The sequence below is a fragment of the Micropterus salmoides genome, unplaced genomic scaffold, assembly GCF_014851395.1.
Source record: "Micropterus salmoides isolate LMB-PRFRI ecotype aquatic unplaced genomic scaffold, ASM1485139v1 Ms_hic_scaffold_10, whole genome shotgun sequence".
NCBI classification, from domain to species: domain Eukaryota; kingdom Metazoa; phylum Chordata; class Actinopteri; order Centrarchiformes; family Centrarchidae; genus Micropterus; species Micropterus salmoides.
In genome coordinates, this window is record NW_024040041.1 from 24,469,472 (window position 1) to 24,491,428 (window position 21,957).

At 40.3% G+C, this 21,957-nt stretch overlaps 2 protein-coding genes across 3 annotated transcripts in view; one reads left to right on the top strand and one right to left on the bottom strand.

The window, feature by feature from the left end:
- si:ch211-278a6.1 (SRC kinase signaling inhibitor 1) overlaps positions 1-7,439 on the top strand; it is a 52,843-nt gene extending 45,404 nt beyond the window's left edge. For both annotated transcript variants that reach the window (XM_038703946.1, XM_038703955.1), the window contains one exon: positions 1,720-7,439. In XM_038703946.1, the coding sequence (XP_038559874.1) occupies positions 1,720-1,725 (6 nt within the window). In that variant the 3' untranslated portion in view covers positions 1,726-7,439. The remainder of the gene's footprint in view (positions 1-1,719) is intronic.
- A 157-nt stretch (positions 7,440-7,596) lies between these two features.
- Positions 7,597-20,445, bottom strand: fmnl1a (formin-like 1a). Its single transcript, XM_038704035.1, has 25 exons — positions 20,260-20,445; positions 17,243-17,326; positions 16,796-16,882; positions 16,630-16,703; positions 15,718-15,801; positions 15,476-15,619; positions 14,634-14,742; positions 14,382-14,458; positions 14,207-14,300; positions 13,491-13,565; positions 13,270-13,380; positions 12,360-12,509; positions 12,171-12,272; positions 10,991-11,558; positions 10,755-10,879; positions 10,419-10,621; positions 10,078-10,312; positions 9,928-9,996; positions 9,652-9,732; positions 9,084-9,213; positions 8,830-8,993; positions 8,625-8,726; positions 8,444-8,539; positions 8,118-8,232; positions 7,597-8,004 (listed from the first exon to the last, which is right to left on the bottom strand). The coding sequence occupies exons 1-25, from the start codon at positions 20,443-20,445 to the stop codon at positions 7,940-7,942; spliced, it is 3,330 nt and encodes a 1,109-aa protein (XP_038559963.1). The 3' UTR covers positions 7,597-7,939.
- Between the last annotated feature and the right edge of the window lie 1,512 nt (positions 20,446-21,957).

Consider the following 21,957-nt stretch of genomic DNA (forward strand, 5'->3'; position numbering starts at 1 on the left):
ATTGTAAATAAAACTACCCTAAAGTGTAAGATTGTTTACACATAAAACTTACAAACTGTTTCCGTCAGATGTATTCACCATAGAGCCAACTGCAAAAGAGAGGCAAATACATGGTGTAAATGTGTTGTCCACAAGTTTTGTACTGTTGGAACAGTGCCATCTACTGACTCATTCTAGCATTATATGAAGGGCCTGAACGTGTGATGCTGTCTGTCCATCAGAATATTTTGCATTTTTTAATGAGTAAACATCATTAAAACAAGTGTCAAAATAAAAGTAAAGTTCCATCATGTCACCTATGACTAGGGATGCAACGATTATAGATTTTGTTGGTACGATTATTGTCAGAGAAATAATCACGGTTTCACGATTATTACGATTATTATGCATTAATTAATTTCACAACACTACTAATGACTCAAGTTGATTTTTAATATTTAATGACATTAACAATTATATTTCTATAATATGTAAGTATTATTAATATAAGAGGAATATTAACTTTTATCCCCCAGGGGAAATTGTTATTAAGGAGGGGAATAAACTGAACTGTTACTGTCATCAACTCTCATCCATATAAGTATTAGTGAAAATGATAGAAAGAAATTGAGTGCAGTGTTAATTGAAATGCAGTTAAGTGGTAGCCTATAGTCCTGAAAGTCTAGCTCCTGATGTATGTTAGTGTTTTACACCTGGCAACATTTTCTCAACACAGACAGAAGGAGGCAACAGGATGTAACGTTAAATGTTCAGTGACTGAAGGTCTTGAGAGGACTACGTTCTGTCTTCCATAAAGGCCCTTTAAGAAATGAAGTGATTTGCACTGCGTGGAAGCTGCTCGGCGCTAAAGTTCAACTACTTTGACCGCGGCATGCGCGCAAGCTCGCCGTGCGGTGCACGTTGCTTGACACAGCAACAAACCAAGCTATTGAAAATAATGGGCCTCAAATCGCTGCGGCGTCGATTGTAAGTGACACGTTTATATTTAATTCTCTACCAACTTGCCATGTTATTTAATATAATGTATTAGGCCTACCTTTACTTTGGCGTTCAAAGCTATGGTGATCCCACAGGTGCTGCATCAAGTTTAATGTAGTTATTCACTCCTTTAGCAGGAACCTTTAACGGCAAGTTTTTGAACAGGTGATCCGTCATCTTCAGTAACGCCCTGGTCAGTCTTAGTGTAGCCGAAATGCTCCCACACTGCTGACTTCAGCCGTTTCTTTGGTGGAAATAAAGCTTCACAGTTTGGCCCCTCTGCCATAGTTTGTAAGTTACAGTAGCCTCTGATAAGCACAACACTTAAGCTGGTGCACTGATCCTGTAACTTTGTTTTTGTTTTATGCAGGTTGCCACAGTTTCTTCCGTGCAACAGAAACACTTGGTGTAGCGGAGCCTTTACGATTAATTAACCGTGACATTTTAAAGCGCGGTTAAAAGTGAAATCCAGTAATCGCTGCATCCCTACCTATGACAGAGGGTGTGTTTTTCACCATGTGTAGACTGCAACCTGTCTCATGGCATGCATCACACATGCTGATATCAACCTGAATAACAATCTCCTGTGTTTGTCTCTTGTTCTGTCCCCCACCCCTTACCCCTACACTCCATGTTTCTTCTTGTTCCTGCGGCCAACCTCACCCACCCCGTCACCCTGTATGAACCTGTGCTGCCCTGCACCCCATGGTCTGCCCACCTACTGTACCTGTGACCCTGCAGCAGTGAGCGACCTGTCCATGTCCAGCCTCTTCAGCTTCCTCCTTCTCCTGTTCACCTGACTAGAGAGCTACTCACATCCATCTGCTCCCTTTACTTTATCTTTCACATCTCCAGTATTTACTCCAAAATCTACACTGAATCCCAATCTGTGTGCATTTGTGGATGTGTGTGAATGTGTACGCGCGTGTATGTATGCAAGCATGCATGCACGGGCATGTTTGACTGTAATGGTATGGGATGTTGCTGCAGAGGGCAGTGCCCAGGACAATTTTAAGACCTTTAATTTTTCATAATTTCCCCTTTTCATCCCTGAAAACCTCCCTTCCTGTCTTCTGTGTCCCTGCTCTATCTGAAGGCCTTGGGGACCAACAGTGGAAGTATTGAGCCATACCTCTCTGGTATCAAAATGGGCATTTTCTCAGGCAGAGTGCCCTCTCCTGCAGCAGCATTTGCCCCTGGCCTGAGGAAGTACCCCCAGGAGGGGGCTATACCCTCCCTGACAGCCTCCTCCAACCAAGCGAAGGCCCTGCTGGCAAGCCTGTCTGCCTCCGGCCTGAGTGCAGAGGCCCTGCTCCTCTCCTCCACCCTCCATCATCACCGCCTTCTACGTGAGCAGCGAGCCTCCTCCTTGCCCCTGCCCAGCAGCCAGTCCTCCTCCTCTACTCTCACTGCTACCTCCTCCTCTTCCTCTTCACCCACCACCCAAACTCCTTCTCTCTCTACAATCTCTTCCACCCCCTGAGTTCCCTTGTTTTCTTGTCAGTGGTTCTCAAGCACAGCAGTTGTAGCCTTGACAGCTCCAGCCTCAACAGCTGCAGGGAGGGTGGCAGCGAGCTTGTGAATAAGGACCTCACCCCTGGAAACTCTCTGTGATCAAGAGGAGGAGTTAAATTTTCTTTCAGGACTCTTTGGTTTTCTTCCTCTTGTTTTTCTTCTCTACTTTTGGCCTCACTCCAGTATGCAGAGTCTTCATATTTCCATGGCAAGAACTACCGTACTGTAAAATGAGTCATAGTCTACTTCTTGGACAAGTTACTATTCTGATCTGGTTCAGTAGTTCTTCTACAGTCATCCTGCCAGTTTGCCAGATAGTGAGTGCACAAATGGGCCTCCCCTCCCACCAGCAGCCTGCTATAAGCTGATGCGGTCTAGATGGATTTACTGACAGTAGCAGTCTCATATATACGCTCACTCGGTGGGTTGTTAGTGGAGTAGATGTAATTTCTAGACTGTGACTTTTATCATAGAAAATAGAGCTGCAATAATCACCAAGTGAGTCCAGTAGTTGTTTGTGTCCAAGATAATATTGCTCTCACTTACCTGCATCACCTGGTAGAATATGAGCCTGCTAAGAAAAAAAAAACAAAAGTAGATCAAGGTGATGATTGTGGTTTCAAGCTGTTTTGTGTTAAAAGGCCATTTGTGGAGTTTCTTGCATCGCCTGTGTTTTAAACTCTGAACTGGTGCTATATTTTCCCCTCCGTTTGTACACACTGTGTATAGAGTTTACATGATTGTCCTCACTCCCTGATCTTTGACCTGCGCCTCGTTGCTAGTGTACATTCCACTGTCTGACAGTCTGCTTTGACATTTCATGTCACACTGTTCGAATATTTATATGCATCCCTACAAAATTAAATCCTTTCATTGACAATTAGGAACAATTCTAGAAAACGTTCAATTTAAAAAATGTCATTTTAAATTTAAAAATGGCAGTGTATTCATAAAAGCACATTGTAGGGAGCAGTCTTATAACAGCACATTTCTATTTGAAATAAAACCAGGAGTTACAGTTACACAAACAGAAGGGAAAATGCAAATGGTGAATTGTATACAAATGTTGAATTTCTATATGTGTATTAACTAATTAATTATGACAATCAGGATGTTCCCATAGTAGCATTCTTACAGGTTGCAACATCACAAACTTACATCACAAACTTACATCACAAACTTACATCACAAACTTTCCCAAAGAGTCAAGCACACATAGTGATGAATAACACACACATTCTGTCAAACATGCACTTGTAAAGCCAAGCTGTTTGCAGAAGCACAGACTCTACTAATGCTTTGTTTCAGCAAATCTTGTGTGATGATTAATTTTTAAGCCACATCTGTCGCACCACTGATAAAGAGCACTCTGTAAAATATGCCACATCAACCAAAACACGATTTCACCCTTTAAGAAATTTGACCTACAGAGTGACAGATCGAGTAGTTTCTTTTGGGACATTTGTTTCTTTTAGATTTAAAAGTTATTCTGCTGGAAGCAGCTTCCATAGATCTGTAGCTCTTGAATGCATTCTTTGAACAAGAACAAAATGTATCTTTCACTGCAATGTATCATTCACACTATAATATCTATAACACTGTTTCAACTCTCGAGTAGTGCTTGAAAGATACAGAATGGTAATCAGCACATATTTAGAGACTTACTTCAGATACAGCTTGACCCTTGCAGGAGGGTTAGGGAGAAGAGAATAGAGATGTAGAATATAGAAATATAAAGCAAGCACAGTTTCCTCTCAAACACATGACCCTTTCCTCTCATTTTGACCTTGTGAATCTGGTCAAACATGACAAGCACAAAGCTACAAATGTTTCTTGAAGGAAGAAAAAAACATCAATGCATATTTGAAAAACTGTTAGATTACTAATATTGATGTTGCCTCATTTGGTTTTAAGACCTGCATGTAGAAACATGAAACATTTCTGAATGTTAGGCCTTGGGTGCGCCTTAATGATCGTAGTTGAAGTTGTCATTATTTAAGGCACATCAAAGGCCTGTTGGTGATTCCCTAAGTGTAAACCCTGCGCAAGGAACCATTTTGAAGCTCCCTGTTATGTGTCATTGCCTTAAGGCTGCCCACTGTGGAGGTGACGGAGCTGAACGGACAGTCATAGACAAAGTGATTTTTTTCTTTCAGTCGTTCACTAGAATAACTTGAAATCGAAATTTTTTGTAGCATCGCGATTAAAACATGTGCAAAGGGGCTCGTGTCAAAGAGTAGGCAGCTTGAAGAGAGGGGATTAGTTTGGGGACATGTGTTTGAAGGCTACTTTAATAAGGCCGGCTTTGACTTGCCTTGTCTCCATCAAGAGTGCTTGTGATATAAAAGACCCAAAGAGATGAGAGGAAGGATGTGACAGTCAGAGAGCCATTAAGCGCCTGTTCTTTTCCTGCCCCTTTTCACTTTGCTTTGTCTGTGTGGGGTGTCTGTGAAATTAAAAAAAAAAACACTCTGTTGAGGTTATCCAAGGATAAAGTGTGATCGGCCTCAATTCATGAACAGTAACAGCGTGTGCAATATGTAATTAGCACTCTTGCAATTTTACCTAGGCGGTGCTCTTTGCCTTTGAGAAACTCCTGCCTGTTCATCTGCAAGGACCTGTTACCAGTGCCTCTAAAACTTTGTTCTTGCCAGAAATCCCCAGTTGATCTTGTATTACAGTATTAGATCAACAGCAATGACAGAACACTTTTACCCAAAGAAGAGGCTGCGAGAATTGGCTTGTTGCCTTGTTTTTCAGAAAAAAAAAACAAAAAAGCACTTGAAATGCAGAGTGTGCCAGGTTGCAGCGGTGGCATTTGACTAAACACTCCCCAAGCTCTAACATCGTGCAAAACTGCAAGCTCACAGTACAGCAAATTAAGCCTCAACCTGGGTGCTCTGTAGCTCTGCCAGGCAGGTTCAAGCCCTAGGTTTCATATTGAGTGAAGTCAAATGAAAGAAATTCACTTACTCATGCTGTTCCACACTCAAATCCATAACTCTCTGAGTTAAATTTGCTGCATTTGCGTCTGGTGAGCGTTGGGGAGGAAGTATTCACGCTTGGCTGCTTTCCCCAAGTAAAGTCTGAGATGAAACCTCCCAGAATTGCGTGACAGTGCTCTCTGGGATGATTTTTTCAAGACAAGTGTTAGTGGGCTGTGATTTCAACATGGCTCTAGGCTTAGAGGGCATGTCGAAGACACAGTGGATGCCCCTGGCAATCAGAAAAACTCATGCAAACTTGAAATCAACCATAGAAGAAATATACATATATAAATATATCTAAGTGAGATGTTTGTGTAGGATATTATAATTGTGAAGAAAAGTGTGAAATATATAGGCCTAGATTAAATTATATATTGTAAAATGTCATCATCTCTTCAGTTTTATATATTAGTGACCATTTTGTACAGATTTTTCTTTTTTAATTCATTGAGAGATATTACATTTCACACTGAGATTATTTATTCATAAGCAGAACATTTTTATATTTGTTTGAAAATATCTGTATAGATAACAGTCAGCCTCTGTAATATACACTGAAGTTCATTTTTAAATTCTAGGACTGTCTTTACAAACACTGAGTTAGATTTTATGTAATTTTAATTTATGAGCAGCTTGTCCCTGAAAACGCTTGTCCAGCTCGTCTGCACCTTTGCCTCCTTATGTGAAGGGTCACTATTGAGGTGCAAGAGGCTGGACCAGTGCCTGTGCTTAGGGGCTTATTTTGCTACAATCTTTTGCTTTAGGGGGTTGTTTTCTCTGTTCTGTGGTCTGTTTTTGGGTTTCACCCCATCCTGTATTTGTGATTCAGCTGGCATTAGTGAGTTGGAGATGGAGAGGAACACAGATAATTGTGGGAACTACTGTGAAAGAAAAGTCAGTTTGTGGACCCAAAGGCTTCTTATAGAGCCTTGCTGCTTTGACAGAAGTAAGTTACATGGCTTTAATTTTCCTCTGTGTCATGTTGGATGTGAACAGGAGTGGTAGCAATGGGAATATGGATGCTCATTCAGAGACAACAGGCTCATAATCATTAGGTACATAAGTACATTTTGTTGTACAATTGTTGCTGCGAGTGGCTTTAAGTAGCAGTTTAGCTAAACCACAGAAGTTGTTAAAACCACCAAGATTGATTAGTAAGGGAATTATGTGGAGTTGTATGAATTTAAAGTTCTCTTCCTTTTGTCATTCTATCTTTTAGTATGTATATGAGATTTTTACATGAATGTGTGGATGTTCAAAAATCTTGGCATCAAAAACAGAAAAACAAAATTGACCTGTAAATAGGCCGAGTCATTCCTAGCGAGTTCAACAAATTGTTATGTCCAAAAGAAGATGTTTTATTAATAAACTATGACGATGGGTACAAAGGTATATACAAAACAATGCATGTATAGTCTCAAGCAATCGCACGGTGCAGTCGAAAAAAAAAATGTTGTCTACATGTTTTCTCAAAAAAAAATGAGAACGAGAGAAAGATAAAGAGTTCTATGTTAGAGGTTTACAAACATGAAGAATGAGACATTATTTTGGTATCTGTGGCACAGGCATGTTCAGTCTTACTGTGATGTTATGTGACGATGAAGATGACGATAGTGGCCGAGAGTGTTGAATGTCTCGAAGGATTCAGAATGCTCTAACGCACCCCAACCAGAGAAGTCACCAGTGATGTTGTACTCTTTCCACAGAGTGATTCTCCCATTTGTAGAGTAGTGTGATATAAGATCAAAAATAATACAGAAAATAGATCTATAATATAATGATATATAAATTTAAAAGCCTACTGATACTGGAGATCCTAATTTATCAGTGTGGATGCCATGATATTATGTGAGAAATGTGTGTGTTTTTCCTGTGAGAAGACAGTAGGCAGTTGAACCTGCCTTCTTTTGTACATAATTTGCTGTGATTGTGTGTCCAATAAAGTGCAGCTCTCTTGTACAGTGGCGGCGTCTGAGCTTGCTTAAAATGACTTGTTTATGTCTTGTCAAAATGAGTGCATTGCCTTTAGCAATGGGAAACGTGGATACAAACTGTGGATGTGGCATCGCATGTCAGGTCAAAGCACTCATTTTGTAGAGAAAATACAAAAACAGAATCAAAGGTCTAAAAAAACAGATTTATTTTAAAATAAAGTCATGATTTTTTTTATTTCTTGCAAATGCAGAGCATACAGAGCAGGTAGGCGCCACAGAAATAGTTATAGCATTTTTAACAGGATTTGGAATCAAATTCATGAATTGTCGCATTAAAAATATCAAATAGTTCCAACTTAAATTCTATTTACACAGCAAATTCACACTAAAATGCAGGCAAAAATACACACTGCCATATGGCTAATTATATATTTTGATATACTGTATATACAGAACACTTTAAAACATGTTCTTTTGTTTGTATGCGTGATTCCAGTTTGTAAAAAGTCTTTGACCAGAAATTGTTTAAGTGTCCTGGCGCTGTGCTGGCCGTCGACCATCTGTCCGCCTGAATGGTGTGTTTCTCAAATCTGAGGCAGAGCAAAGACAGGCGGATTTCAACAAGACGTAAACATCGAACATGCAGCACACATGCTTAAAATATCACCATGTGACTCCTCCAGGAAGGATCACATTGCTGTACCTGTGATGATGTCCTCCAAGGCGCCATCTTTCCCCTCGCGTACTTGCGGTTTCACCTGCCTCTTCTTCAGCTCAGCTATCAGGTCCATCTGGGGCATCTTAGGCATCATAGGCCCCTAGCAAACGTAAAAAAAAAATAAAAGCATTTAAAATTTCCTACCCTGCAGGAGTGTCATGGTTTTGAGTCATAAATTTGTTTTAGATGATGGTTTGTGCTGTATGACGTATTTCTGAAACTGTACCCTTCAAATAACATAAGCCGTGAAGAAATACCTTTTAATACAAATGTCTGATAATTTCTAAAGAATGGACCTTTTAATATCTTACCTTTTGTGCCCCAGCCTTGTTTGGAGAGGGTGTCTCTTTTTCCACACTGCTCTCACTCTCCATTTTCTTTTTCTGCTGAATCTCTTGCTGTGCGGTCTGTGTTCAGTTAAGGGCAAAAGGATTAACATGCAATGCAACAGTTGTAATGGATAAATAGCAGAAACCTACCATATATCCTCACCTTATATGCCTTTATCAAGCGTCCAAACAGCGGGAAAAACATGGAAGGCTGTGTGGTTTTAGGGTTCTCTCCAAAATATTCGACCACAGAGCCGTATGCCTCCTGGAGACAGACGGAGTCAGACAACATAAAATATACATCTAAAAGCATATAATAAGGTGTTGTTAAGAGTTGTGTATAAGGTTAATATGAATCACAGGCTAACCTGCGCTGTCTTGCTGTCTTTGATCAAAGATTCCAGCTGCTCACTGTTGGTTTTGATGAAATTCTTCAACACCGGGCTGTCATCCTGCACCAGGAATTCCTTCTTGGTCATTTCCATTCCTCGCTCTAATGAGCGGATATCTTGAAGAATGCCATCCAATGATACTAGGAAAAAAACAAAATGAGTTCAATACCACAACCCAATTTAAATCACCAGCTACTTAAACTGAACAGCTTGACTTTGCGTGAATGTACCAAGTGCTGCCTTGTCTACAAAGTGTAGGTCAGTGTGGAAGTTGGCCAAGTCAGGGTATTTTTCCAGGATGATACTGGTGATGAAGTGAAGTAGCGTCTGTGAGCGGTCAGTTGACTTGGTCTCCAACAGCTGAAAAACAAACATGAGATTTCTTAAATCATGATTATTAACTTATGCTTAACAGCTGCCCCTGTCATCACTAGTGACATATATGGGATAATGGTACAAGTAATTATCATAAAGTCACCAAATATCAGAAATGTCTATCTAAAATTTGATAACATTAGCTATTCTTTTGCTACTGGTCATAGCAGACCATGTAAGGCTGTAACAGTCAAAACGTAGCAGAAGGGATTTATACAAACTCGGTCCCACTCTGCAATCTGTTGGTTGATTTATTTGTCACAAGTGTGTATATCAGTACACATAAACCTGTTCACATGAGTGTACTGATTTAAGCAAAGGTAAATTTTTGCTTATAGGTTCAACTTTTGATTTGTAACAGGCAGAGTATGTTATTCTGTCTTCCAAAAGTGACATAGTCTCGTACAAACAAAAGGTACTTACAAGGTCCAGACTCTGTAGCCGAAAACCGTACGCTGCACCCTTCTTACTGCTGTTCATATAGTTGCCAAAGGCGAGAACGATCTGGAGGGGAACACATGAGAATACAAAAAAATCACACATTTAAAAAGCTACATCAGCATGTTGGATTCTCCTTTACGGCTGTTTGAACAGCTGAAGAGAGGCAGGAAATGTGGAAGAGAGAGGATGACATGCAGCAAAGGGACTCGTAAATGGTTCACACGCCCACCAGGTGAGCAAGGCGCCCCGTTTACTTACCTCTAAGATCTTTTTCAGTTTGGTTGAAGACTTGATGGACATGGACGCAGCAATGATGGAGTTCAGTTGCTGTGGATGAAGTAAAAACACGATTGGTACATCTGTTTAAGAACTTAAATCTTCAAGTTAACATGCATTTGAAAAACTAACCGGCTGCAGGCGTTTGACAGTCTCCGGGAAGTTGCCCATGAAAGTGAGAGTGTTTATTCGCTGCCCCACACGAGGAATCTTCCCAAAGCGTAGTATAAATTGGTCCTCGTCAGTCAGCTCCTCAAGCGGGCGGCCATCCTTTTCATAGTTAACCAGCAGCTTCATCTCAAAATCTGATGGTATGAACGGCTCAAGTAATTCCAGGAAGTCTAAAGACAAAGACTGCTGGTCATACCTGGACAAAAGAGTAATTAAAGTCACACCAGGTAGTGTATAAAAGAGAGAATGGAGAATAGCTCAGAAATGTCAATAATACAGCAGGATTTTCATGAAGCACATACGTCTCTATGGCGGTGCAGATAGCAGATGGGTTCATTCCCCCTTTGCGTAAAGTGATGGCCAGATTCTTGGCCTTGTTGGCATCAATTAAGGACGTCTTGCTGGGGGCCTTCTGGACCACCTTCGTCTTGATATTGGACAGGTCTTTAGGATTACCCTGGGCCCGAGTCTTAAACTGTTCCTCAAATATATCCATGTTCAACTCCTGATGTAGACATAATGAGAGGCAGAAAGAGGAAGCTGAGAAGGTCAGGATAAAAAGGTATTTTCAAATTGCAGTTTTCAGACAGTATAGACTGTACAGGGCAAGTGAGGAAAATGGAGGATGCATTTCTTACCCCTAAGACTTGCTCATCATCCAGCTCGTTGAAAACTGTGCCTGTCACCTGGTTTGGTTTTAAGGGCTGCCAGTTGAACAATGGCATCCTGAACTTGGTCTGAATGGGCTTCTTGCTCTTAAGCCCTAAGGAAACGGAAAAAGAAGAGGAATGATCAAAAAAGTAAGATTTACTTTTCCATTGCAAAGTTATAACAGCTTTCAGTACTTTTCAGATTCTTCTGTCAACCTCCTTACCAGATTGAGTGTTTGGTGCTCCAGGAGGGGGTGGGGGGCCACCACCAGGTGGGGGAGGAGGAGGTGGGGGTCCAGCACCAGGCAGGGGAGGTGGAGGAGGGGGTCCAGTACCAGGTAGGGGAGGAGGAGGTGGGGGCACAGCACCACAACCTCCTGGTGGAGGTGGAGGCGGAGGCGGCGGAGGAGGAGAGGCAACTTGCCCTGGACCACCAGGGGGAGGTGGAGGAGGTGGAGGAGGGGGTGGAGGGGCAGAGGCAGGAAGGCTTGATGGTGGGGAAGCAGAATCAGTGGCTGAGCTCAGAGTACTGGGCTGAGCAGCTGGGGCTTGGACGTATTCGACCACAGTGACGGGCACCACCTGGATGTCCAGACCTCCAGAGGCACTGCGTCCCAGTCGGATCAGCCCTTTGTCCTGCAGCTCCTGGATCTTCTGCTCCAGCTCTGAAGATGTTTGAGGAGTGGAGCCGCTCAGACGCTCCCTGTCCTTCTCCCTCTCCCTGTCCAGTTCCCGCTCCCGTTCCCTCTGCTGCAAGGCACTAACCTGGGAACAGGACTCTCGCAGGCTTTCCTATAAGACAAAAACAATAATCTAGAAACAGAACTCTCCACAAAGAGCATATCATACAGAGTTTATCTTAAGGCTTTACAGAAGATATGTTCTTAAACTAGACTAAGAGTCTACAGCCATAAAGGTGCCTCTGTGAGGCTGTGCACAGAGGTACTTAATTTAATGTTAATGTCAGCATGCTCACAATGTCAATGCTAACAGGTTAATGTTTAGTAGGTAATGTTTAGCATGTTAGCATATTAACAATAACATTTGCTAATTAGCACAAAACACAAAATAGAGCTGAGGTTGATGGGAATATCAATATAGTTTTGAATTTAGTCATAAATGCTAAAGGAAAAGTCATGGTCAAGTCATTACATTAATTCTCATGGTAATCTATAAAATTATTGTTGAGATATTTCAGTCTAGACCATGCGACCAACAGCTAAAATGTGAGGTCTTTTTTTATTTTATATTGATGATTAGATTTTACTTTCGTATTAAGATTATTAAAATAAAGTGAACTGCCACTCTTTTGACCTTATTATAACTGATCACTGTGAGAATGGAACACCTTCCTTGGCTAATTAATCTTGTTAAACACTGTACATATCATGGAGCAGCACTTACTTTGAGCAGCTCAGTCTCCTTTGTGGCCTGCATGAGATGAGTCTCAAGTTCAGATATTCTCTCTGCAGTCTGACTGGTAATCTCCTTAAGCTGGGCAGTCAGCTGTAACAGACAACATTGCCTTAACATCACAACATCAAAGCCTCTTTTAATTCAACAATTCGTATTTTTCTTTAATTTGTGGCTGACCTGTCCGTTGTGTTCCTGCAGTTTGTCCACATGCTCTAGTACCCCTCCTCTGTTCTCAGCATCCTCCAGCAGGGCTCCGACATCTAACACATTGTCCAAGTAGGCCTGTATCTGGACCTGCAGCTTCTCACTTTCTGTTAGCTTCAGGCGCTATCACAGAAACACATAGAATAATGATGTATTATCGGAATAAATCATAAGTTATCATATCTACTGCATGTTTTAAGTAATAATGTACATATGGCATAGGGACTGATTCAGGTTAACATTCAAAGATAAAGATTTATAGGAGCTATTTATATTACTCATATGTTAAATATTTGAAAACTAAGTTGTAAAGAGAGTCAGCAAAAGTCTGATGAACAAACTTATTTATCTTGTATTTTTAGCAGTAAATATTGTTTTGGCTACAGTTAATGACTATTTTCATTATGGATAATTCTGCCTATTACCTAAATCTGCCTATCTTCTCAATTTATTGATTATTTATGTTATGGAGGAACCTTATAATTTATTTGGAGCTGTGTTTCTGTTCACCTGATTAATGTAATTTCAATATTCACTCTCTAGTGAAGCTTTGTTTTTGGTCTCTACCAACTCCTGAGGAAAATATCTGGCTCTTTAGCTGCTACGTGCTCCAATATGTAAACCAGCTAATCGCTAATTGTGTCTGGTGCTGAGCAGGTAATGCACAGTGGGTTGCAGCTGCCTGCTGCAGCTGAAAAAGATGCTATGAGAGCGGTGAGAGAGAGCCAAACAGTAAAGTTGTGGGTTAGAAAGCTAAACAATGAGCTTAAACTCGCAAAAAAGCTAGTAATGCTGAGAGGAGCTGCAGATTTGGGTGATACCTTTCTGTAGGTTCAACACTATGATTGACTCCTTTTACACTAAGATTTTTATGCATGCTCACCTCTAGATACTTGTCTAATCCAAGGTGAGTGAACTCATACTGTAGATGAACACGGAAGTTCATGTTCTCCACTGAGTGGACCACAATGTTTATGAACTGCATGCAAGCCACCTGGTGACAGAAACAAAGACAGTTTTAATTTCAAGAACATCCACAACTTAAGTGTCCCTTTATTTGTTAAACAGTCAGCCAGTGTGTAGGTAGTAAATATGTGGACAAACCATGAAGTCAATGTTGCTGTCATCATTGATGAAGTACTCCATCAACTTCTCAAAGCGATTCTTTTCTCTGCTCGCCTGAGGAAAAAATAGAAACTTATCTGAATACAATATGCGGATGGGGGTGTAAAGGGGGCATACATGCAAAATAATTAGGGGTGTGGCAATACACTTAGCTCACGAGACAAGGCTATTTTTAAGAAATCTTCAATGACGCAATACATGACTGGAATATATGACTTTTATTCGACGGAAAGTCGCAGGTGCATTTTGAAATGTTGCTTATATTTGTTATATTTGTTGCTTATATTTGTTTCCACTGGGTACCCAAATTGCTGCCACACAAATGATTTAAAAGGGGCAGGGGCATCTTCTGTGCTAATTTGACTCTTACGCTTCTTCATGCAGCTTTTCACCTGAATGGTTTTAATAATGCATTTTTTATGGTTGTGACGATATCTCATGCCATAAAATCTTGTCACACAATGTAGTAGCTGATCTCAATCAACACTTCACAAATAGGATCTACATTTAGAATTACCAAAAAAGATTCTCGCATGACTTTTCTACATGACCACAGTGCATGTGAGGGGTGGACTGGTTCAGTCAGTAGATGAGTAATCACAAAGCGGAAGTCTGGAACAATGGCATGACTGAACAAGCAACGATAAATGAGGCCATCAAAATATGTAAAATTACTAATAAAGAACACATTTTACCTCTTTGAAGTTGTCAAAAGCAGACAGAATGATGTCATGTCCTCCTCTGACAAGACACACGGCAGCCAGCAACTCCAACACAAGGGCTTTGGTCCTGTTACAGCATAGGAGGGGTGAGATATGGATACAGGCAAACAGGTAACACACATTTTGTCTCCCACACAAATGCACTTACCTGGGATTCCTGCTGTTAAGACTGAGGGTGATTTCATTCACACAGCATGGGTGAGTCATCACTAGGTTAAAACCAGACTGAAAGCAGAAGATAAGGCATTAACAGCTGTCCTCAAGGAAGCTGGTATGTGAAAAGATGCAGAACAAGTGTTTGAAAAATTACATTGCAAAACATTTAGCTTTTTTAAGATTTTAAAGATTTCATCTCCATTAAGTACACATTTTTACACACCAGAGCATGTTAAGGATCTACCTGGTAATTCATGATGGCTCGCAGGCACATTATGCACACATGCACATCATCTCTCTGGCTGGATGAATGGGACTTCTTATGGATCTTGCTCCCCAGAGTGGAGCTTATTCTGTAGACGGATGACAAGTGTATGGACGCATGAATGCATAGTCTAAGAGAATCCACTGTAAGTGCAAATGGTTTAAAGTTGAGTCCAAAAACTGCTAAGATACACGCAACAACAGTTTTGAGCACAGTTAGCCATTTACAAGAAGCCTTCCACCCACTGTGTCTGTCTGACCGCTGACATGTGGCGTCAGGTGGAAAGGAACATAAAGATTAAGATACTCAGCAAATGAGCAGATAACATGAATGAATGAGGTTGTGAGAAATTGAGGCATTCATCATGGTCGGAATGTGTCCATTTCAAGAACTACTGCAATAAGATGACCATGAAATTTAATAAGAAGGGCAGCAAATGAGTGCTATACAATTAATAAGACTGATTAAGTAAAAAAAAAAAAAAAACATTTAGCGTGCTGCATTGTTTGTTTAATTTATTTTACAATTTATGAAAGCATTTTTTCATATTAATGAAGATTTTTTCATATTAATGAAGATCTTGTAGATTTTGACCTAAATATGCAAAAAATCTTTGCAGACAGAGCTGTTTCTTTCTGCAACTCACCAGTTTTGTTTTTTTATTTTTTATTTTGGGGTTCAGATTAACAGAGGTCAGCACTAAGAAAATGACATGGCATCTGGTCACCTCTGTGGTACTACAATATGCCACCATCACCACTTCCCCTTGCTGTTTCTCATAGATAGTACTTCAATAATCTTTCATGTCTGGAGCTTCTTACCTTACTGTCAGTGCACGAGCAGCTCTGCTCATCCCATGTGAGTGGGAGCTGTTGGAGCTCTTGGTCAAGTCTTCCATTGACCTCTCTGCTGGTTTTACCCTCTCTGGCAGGGAGCCACCATTTTCAAAACTCTCCACATCAAACCTAAAAAGTTTATACAAAATAAACATCAATGGTGATTAATAGCTCCATTATAAGAGCATCGTCAATTTCTGAGAGCTTTTACTGCTGCTGGTACTCACGAGGGGGCACTTTGTGCATAGGACAGGTATTCCACCAGAACATCCAAACCTTTGTTCTGCTCATTGAGAAACTCTTGGGCCCAACTACAAAAAGACCCGGAGCAAAATAAACAATGAGGAATGAAACACTGAAATGGAAGTATTTTGTAATTATATATCACAGATTCTGCGCTCAGATTGGATTGAAAGCAAGCACATGTAACCTTAGAAAGATAAAATAATTAAATATGAAAAGTTGAATTCATAGGCAATAATCCACACTGTTCCTCAATTCAGTACACTGGAAAAAAAAAATTTCAGGCTACATGACCAGCCCCTTGTGAAACTGCAATTACTGAGCCAGTTTGCTGAAATGATGATTTTCTGTGCTGCAGTTTATGTTACTGTTTCATTAAATTTTAACTTGCAATTCGTTGCTCGTGGTGACAGTGAACTCAAAAAGACGATTAATCGTAATAACAACAACAATAATTGGTTAATTGGAAAATTTCTTTGCTTGATGTTTGTTATTTTTGTTTAGCATCAATCTTATACCCTGTAGAGTTTTTACCACCAGTGTTATGGAGCAATATTTTTACAAGTGGGTTTGAGTTTTGTTTGTAACATCAACACATTCATGAGCTTGAGCACATGGGCAACGCAATACACATTTCTACCATCGACAGATTTACAGTTAGCTGCGGTAACATGCCTAACAGTGCAAGTAAACACAACTTTAGTTGTTCACAAGAAGACTCCATTGGGAACCTTTGAATCATTTTCTATGAACGCTTTACAGACGGGATGAGCTAAACATTTTATTTACTTTAAAACAATGTCAAACAGAAACGTAAAAACACATCAAGATGAAACTTCTAAGAAGAAAAGTATATAAAAGTTGTTAAAGGACAGGGTCCACCCCAGCATGCTCACCCAATGTGATTTGTGCGAAGGGATATCTCCAAATCTTTAAGGACCTTGGTGGCATCTTGGATTCGTTTCTTCAGCTAAAGAAGCAGAAGAAGGTGAGACTCAAGACGTCATTGTGTCAAATGTAAGATATGTCAAATATGAAAGGAAGGTTTTGCTTTATACTGACCCTACGAGACACCCCTCCTTGATCCTGGTAGAAGCTCTTGATCTTAGCCAGGTAGGTGGATGGGGGGCTCTTTACCTGGAAACGCTCCTAGGTACGAATGATTCACAGAGAATTGAGTCAAAAGCAGCTTTTGACTTTTTATCAAAAACCCTGAAAGACACATACATCAGCACACAGCATCTGAAGCTATTATTACTATTATGTGCTAGTAAACACAACAAACACAAACGGCTCTCTGTTTCCATGCCGACGCCTCTATCAGTTGCAACCACAGAAACTGTGCTACAAGGTTTCCACAGCGCACTGGGCTGTTCACCACATATTCATTTTGGGTGTTTATGTACTTTATGTCAACTCTGTCCCAGTGAAGGCTCAGTGTGATGACATGTAAAATGAGGTTTGATCGTGAAACCAGCTCATTATCAACAACAAAGAAAAAGGCCTTACCTGGTCACAGACTAGTTCCCACTTTTTTTCATTGTCATATTGACTCAACAGCATCAGTTTATCAGGAGGTAAGTTCATGTAGCTCTGGAAGAGAGAGCGAAAGAGGGAGGTTGTTTCACTCTACAGAATCTAAGGTGATAAAAATACATGTTATATACAAGAATATGACTGGGTAAAAAAAAAAAAAAAAAAAAAAAAATGCTATTTCATGTTTGTCACACTTTAGGATGATTCACTGTCATTCAGCACACAAATATTAAATGTTCAAGTTTCTTTCCTGCTTATGCAACAATATTTAAATCAACCTAACCACAAAGGCACTTTCCGTTTTAAGCTGCAGGGCGTTGCCTGCCGGAAGCAAAAATGACTCAGTGTTTACATGTATGTATTGATGGTTGTCAGGTACCGTATACCCCATGTACCCCAGAAAATACAAATATTTTTGGTTATAACAAAGGAATTATTGAGGTCATCTAAGAGCCTTTGTGCATGTGATGATGATGTGTAACATTTTACAGTACAATGCAACCTGTAATAAAGATAAAGATGTTGATGTAACAAGGCACATATAAAATGTAAAAAAAAACCTCACTCCACTACTAGCCATTTGTATTTTTGGTTTCTTTGCAATTTTATATATGATCAAAGTTTAAATATAGATTATGACAACTGTTTATGTAGACTTTCTAACAAAATCAGACTTTCATCTTAACATGATCACATAACTTTCCATCACTCACTGTACATAATAATTCTATTATCCTCTCAACTATATAGAGAAGGTCAAGAACCCCCCCACCTACACAACTCTTTGGTGCAGGTTGACGCAACCATCAAGGAGTTGACATATTCATACCCAAAAAGGTTGTTTCACTTTGAGTAGTCATCCTCAACCTACAGTCAAAAGTTTGAGTCCTGATACATTAGGTTATTCCCCCATTCAAATGTCTTAATAACTGAATGGTTTAATGAACCCAGATTAAGATTTATGAATGATTCAGAACCTAATCAGGATTTTCATCAATCAGTTTGTGTGGGGAAAAAAAGACATAAAGCTCTTAAAACATACTTGGAGAATTGGAGAGAATAGTCCTTAGTCACTGAGTTCAGGTGCTTTCTTTGGTCACTGATTGAGTAAATTATTACATTTTTATTTATGTTTTGCTCCAAGTGGATGTTTTTACTATCCCTTCACATTTGCAACACTGCTGCACCATTCCTGTCCCTGTTTATCTACCTGATCCAAGATTACAAACACAGTGGTGATGATTTACTGGCAAGACGAGTCATTTCAGTTCACTGGGTGTTGACATTACTTTCAACAGTGGTTACTAGGTTCTTTTTCATGCCTTAAAAAAAAGAGAAGCACGAATGAAAACGGCCTGCTGCATTGCTGCTGGGGTGCTTCATCCTTGGTGGGGTCAGGGAGGGGTTTCATTGTGGGTTTTATGTACAACACTTGTGGTGCATGTTCACTTGCACAAATTTACATGATGTACTGTGACTATAAATTCCCTACGTTTAGAAACAATGTAGAAATGAAGAAAGAGCAGTTCTCATTTCCTTGTTTGAGTTACGCAAGCATTAAAGCTTGAATTCTCAGAGTTAAGGAAGAGTCTCTAAAGTTTACATTGGAAGTATTTTGCTGAAAGAGGAAGTGAGGTCATACTTTCATATAACGTCTGAGAGGGCGATATGGGTATAAAATGGAACAGACCAACTTTGTTAATTTTTCGAGTGAACAGAAAATGTCACATAGATATTATGAAATATTTAACCCTAAAACCACACCTCATGTTTTCTCATTTCATGACATCTCCATTCTCAGAAGTTTGGTCAACTTACGTGAAATAGTCACACATGAAGAAAAGTGCTTTTCTCCATCCTACATTAATAAAGGTTTAATTACACTAACTCCCTTAGTAAAGTAAATATTTAACATTTGTCTTAAATTCTGTAGTCACTGTCTTCAATGAAGCTCAGGCAAACCAGGAGATGTTTTATTCTCTTTACATAAATATTTGGAGCTTAGCTCATGTTCCAACATCTGTTCGCTCATTTTTTACCTACACTACACGCTGCTCATTTAGAGGCTAAATATTTTGCTCCATCACATAACCCATGATGTCACACATCTAGGGTAATGAGTATCATATACATTTAAAGACAGGATGGATTTTATTTTGTGGAGACCATTTAGGTATCAAGCTAAAGTGTAGAGTTTCACAAATGGAGGCAGCTGCAGGATGTCAGCATGATGTCATAGTTTCAGTTCAGTTCACTTTTAGAGCATTTTATGCTCATTAACAAGATTTAGACCAGACTAAGAAATAAAAATCAGATATTTAACTTGATAGGGATTCTTTTTTAATACACTTAGATTTCTATTCTTTTTTCACAACAAATATGTAGCAAAAACAATCAAAGCTTAAAGGGCTTCACCCTTCCTGATACTAAACAATAGGTTTTGATGTGATGATGTTATTTACGATGTTTCAAATGTATCCATCATAACATTTTCTGTTCTGTTTTCCAACTTGTTACAAGACTGTTGACAGAATGGTGAAACAGTCGTTTTCCGGTCTTATGGTCTCACTCGTAATTGTCTTGCTCAACTTCCCCTTGGGGCCAGCTGCCTGGCCATGCTCTAATCACCCTAGCCTGACATTTTCAGATCTAACAGTGAAGTAACTACGTACTTTGATGAATTTGGCAACTTGTTGATAACACTGCTTTTCTTGTGATATTCCAACTTTTAATGGAGCAGGTACTGATGACCATATTGCAAATATGTAAGGCAAAATACTCTCTCCTTGCTAGATCACATTTAGCATAAATCAGTCACATAGTGTGTTCAAAACAGGACATTAGATTGTTTCTGCGCCTCTGAATCATATGTACCTGCATAATTGTCCCAGCCTTTACACATTGCCTCTACTACAAGACAATAGCTGGCATTGGCGATACACCAAGTGCATAATCTCTGTTTTAATGTGTGCCTTCTTGTTTCCACTCACCAGCACCACGTTGAAACGTTCCTCCAGCTCTTCCTCTGGGGGCATGGGCAGTTTGGGGGGAGCCGGCTGCTTCTTCTGCAAGGCTGGAGCGGGGTCACTCATTCCTGAAGCTGCACCAACTGAGTTCCTGGCCTCTCGGCCCTCAGCTGGTTCCTGCTCCAAGCCCCCTGCAGCTGCATTCCCCATCACAAATCTCCACAAGTAATCCAGGAGGAAAGCTTTAGACAAACTCTTTCTCCTGGGAAATCAGTGTATTCCAAAACAGTGTGCAGAAAGGTGATAGCTCCAAATGACAAGAAAAAGCAGGCCTAAATCAAACCAAGTTTTTGGACCTTCACGGAGAGGAACATCAAGCCTCTGGTTACTGAATCCGTCTTGGTCCTTAGGAGAGGGTGGATGATGAAAGAAGGTAGTTCGTCCTCATGTCTGTCCTCTTATCAACCTGTCTCAATCCTGTCCATAAAGTACCTTTGAGAATACAGTTACAAACCTTGTTGGCGCCTCTTGGTCTCTAAGAAAAGACCCACCAAAGTGTCACTCACTATTCTCTATACTAGTTGACCGAGAACGTCTGTGGTGAGTTAGTACAGCAGGCTGCGTGTGAGAGGAAGGAGAGGGGAGTGTGACACTCTGTAACACAGACAGAAACCACAGAAGCAGAAAAGCAGAAGAGTAACTTCCTGTGCATGACAGCAACAGAACCTGGGGTGGAGGACAGGGTGTAAGAAAAACATGGCAACCGTTGGGCGTATCACACATGCAGTAGGTGAATAATGAGTAAGATAGGGCACAAGAATAAAAGAAAGCAGAAAGAGTGTCCAAGGGCCAGTAAACATATGCTAATCAAGCAGGTGGAGATGTAAAGTGAATCAATAAAAAAATGAATCTTTCCCTTCTTTACCATAAATCAATTTTCACTACAATTCATTGTCTTCAGAAGCCAGTTTAACTTGCATGGACCTGGGGTTACATTTGTTTTGGTCATTTCCCTTTACATGACGCTACATTGATGGAGCAGTCAGGTAAGGGCAGATCCTGATTGACTGAGTAGACAGGATTGTCCAACAGCGTCCCACTGTGTTTGAAGCCAACTCCTGCATGTACCCTATGGTTGCTACATTCGCGGTCTCCTCGCAAATTGCTAGTTGTGATCTTCGACTTATTTTTTATTTGGATATTTACCGTGTGGGAACTATGCCATGGCTTTCGGGGGCTCACGGCAAAACAATAGGCCGAAACTTGCCAAAAGGGTCAACCCACAAACAGGAGCGATGCTTTCAGGAAACTCCCTTAACCTGTCCTGCTTGCTTTCCAGCGTTTCGCCTGGTGTTTTATCTTATTTGAATCCTGGCGATTCGGCGCGCAGCGCAGACTGAGGTGAACAGTACGCCTTTTCTAATCTTTGAGTAAAAGTGAGTAAAGTTTGTGATGTGCACCACCACGCTTCAATAGCGAATACAGAATAACATGCTTGTCGGGATGTTTATAAAAGTGAATTGCTGATGAATCACCCTTATAATCCTACATGAATAGCCTAATTTCACACATGAGCCGTGATGATGAAGATCCAGAAATGCATGACCACAGTATCATATTGTTGATATTTGACAAGGGAGCTCGTGGCCTATTAATATGAGCCACATTCCCTCTGTAGGTATTTACGAGACGTACGCGAACGCAGCAGGGCTATTTGTTATT

Excerpts from the sequence above, each read along its gene's own strand:
- fmnl1a (XM_038704035.1), bottom strand. The coding sequence starts at position 20,445 with ATGGGGAATGCAGCTGCAGGGGGCTTGGAGCAGGAACCAGCTGAGGGC. Across the intron at positions 10,622-10,754 it reads ATGATGAGCAAGTCTTAGGG|GAGTTGAACATGGATATATT; the intron begins GTAAGAAATGCA and ends TGTCTACATCAG. Across the intron at positions 8,727-8,829 it reads AAGACAGCAAGACAGCGCAG|GAGGCATACGGCTCTGTGGT; the intron begins GTTAGCCTGTGA and ends GTCTGTCTCCAG.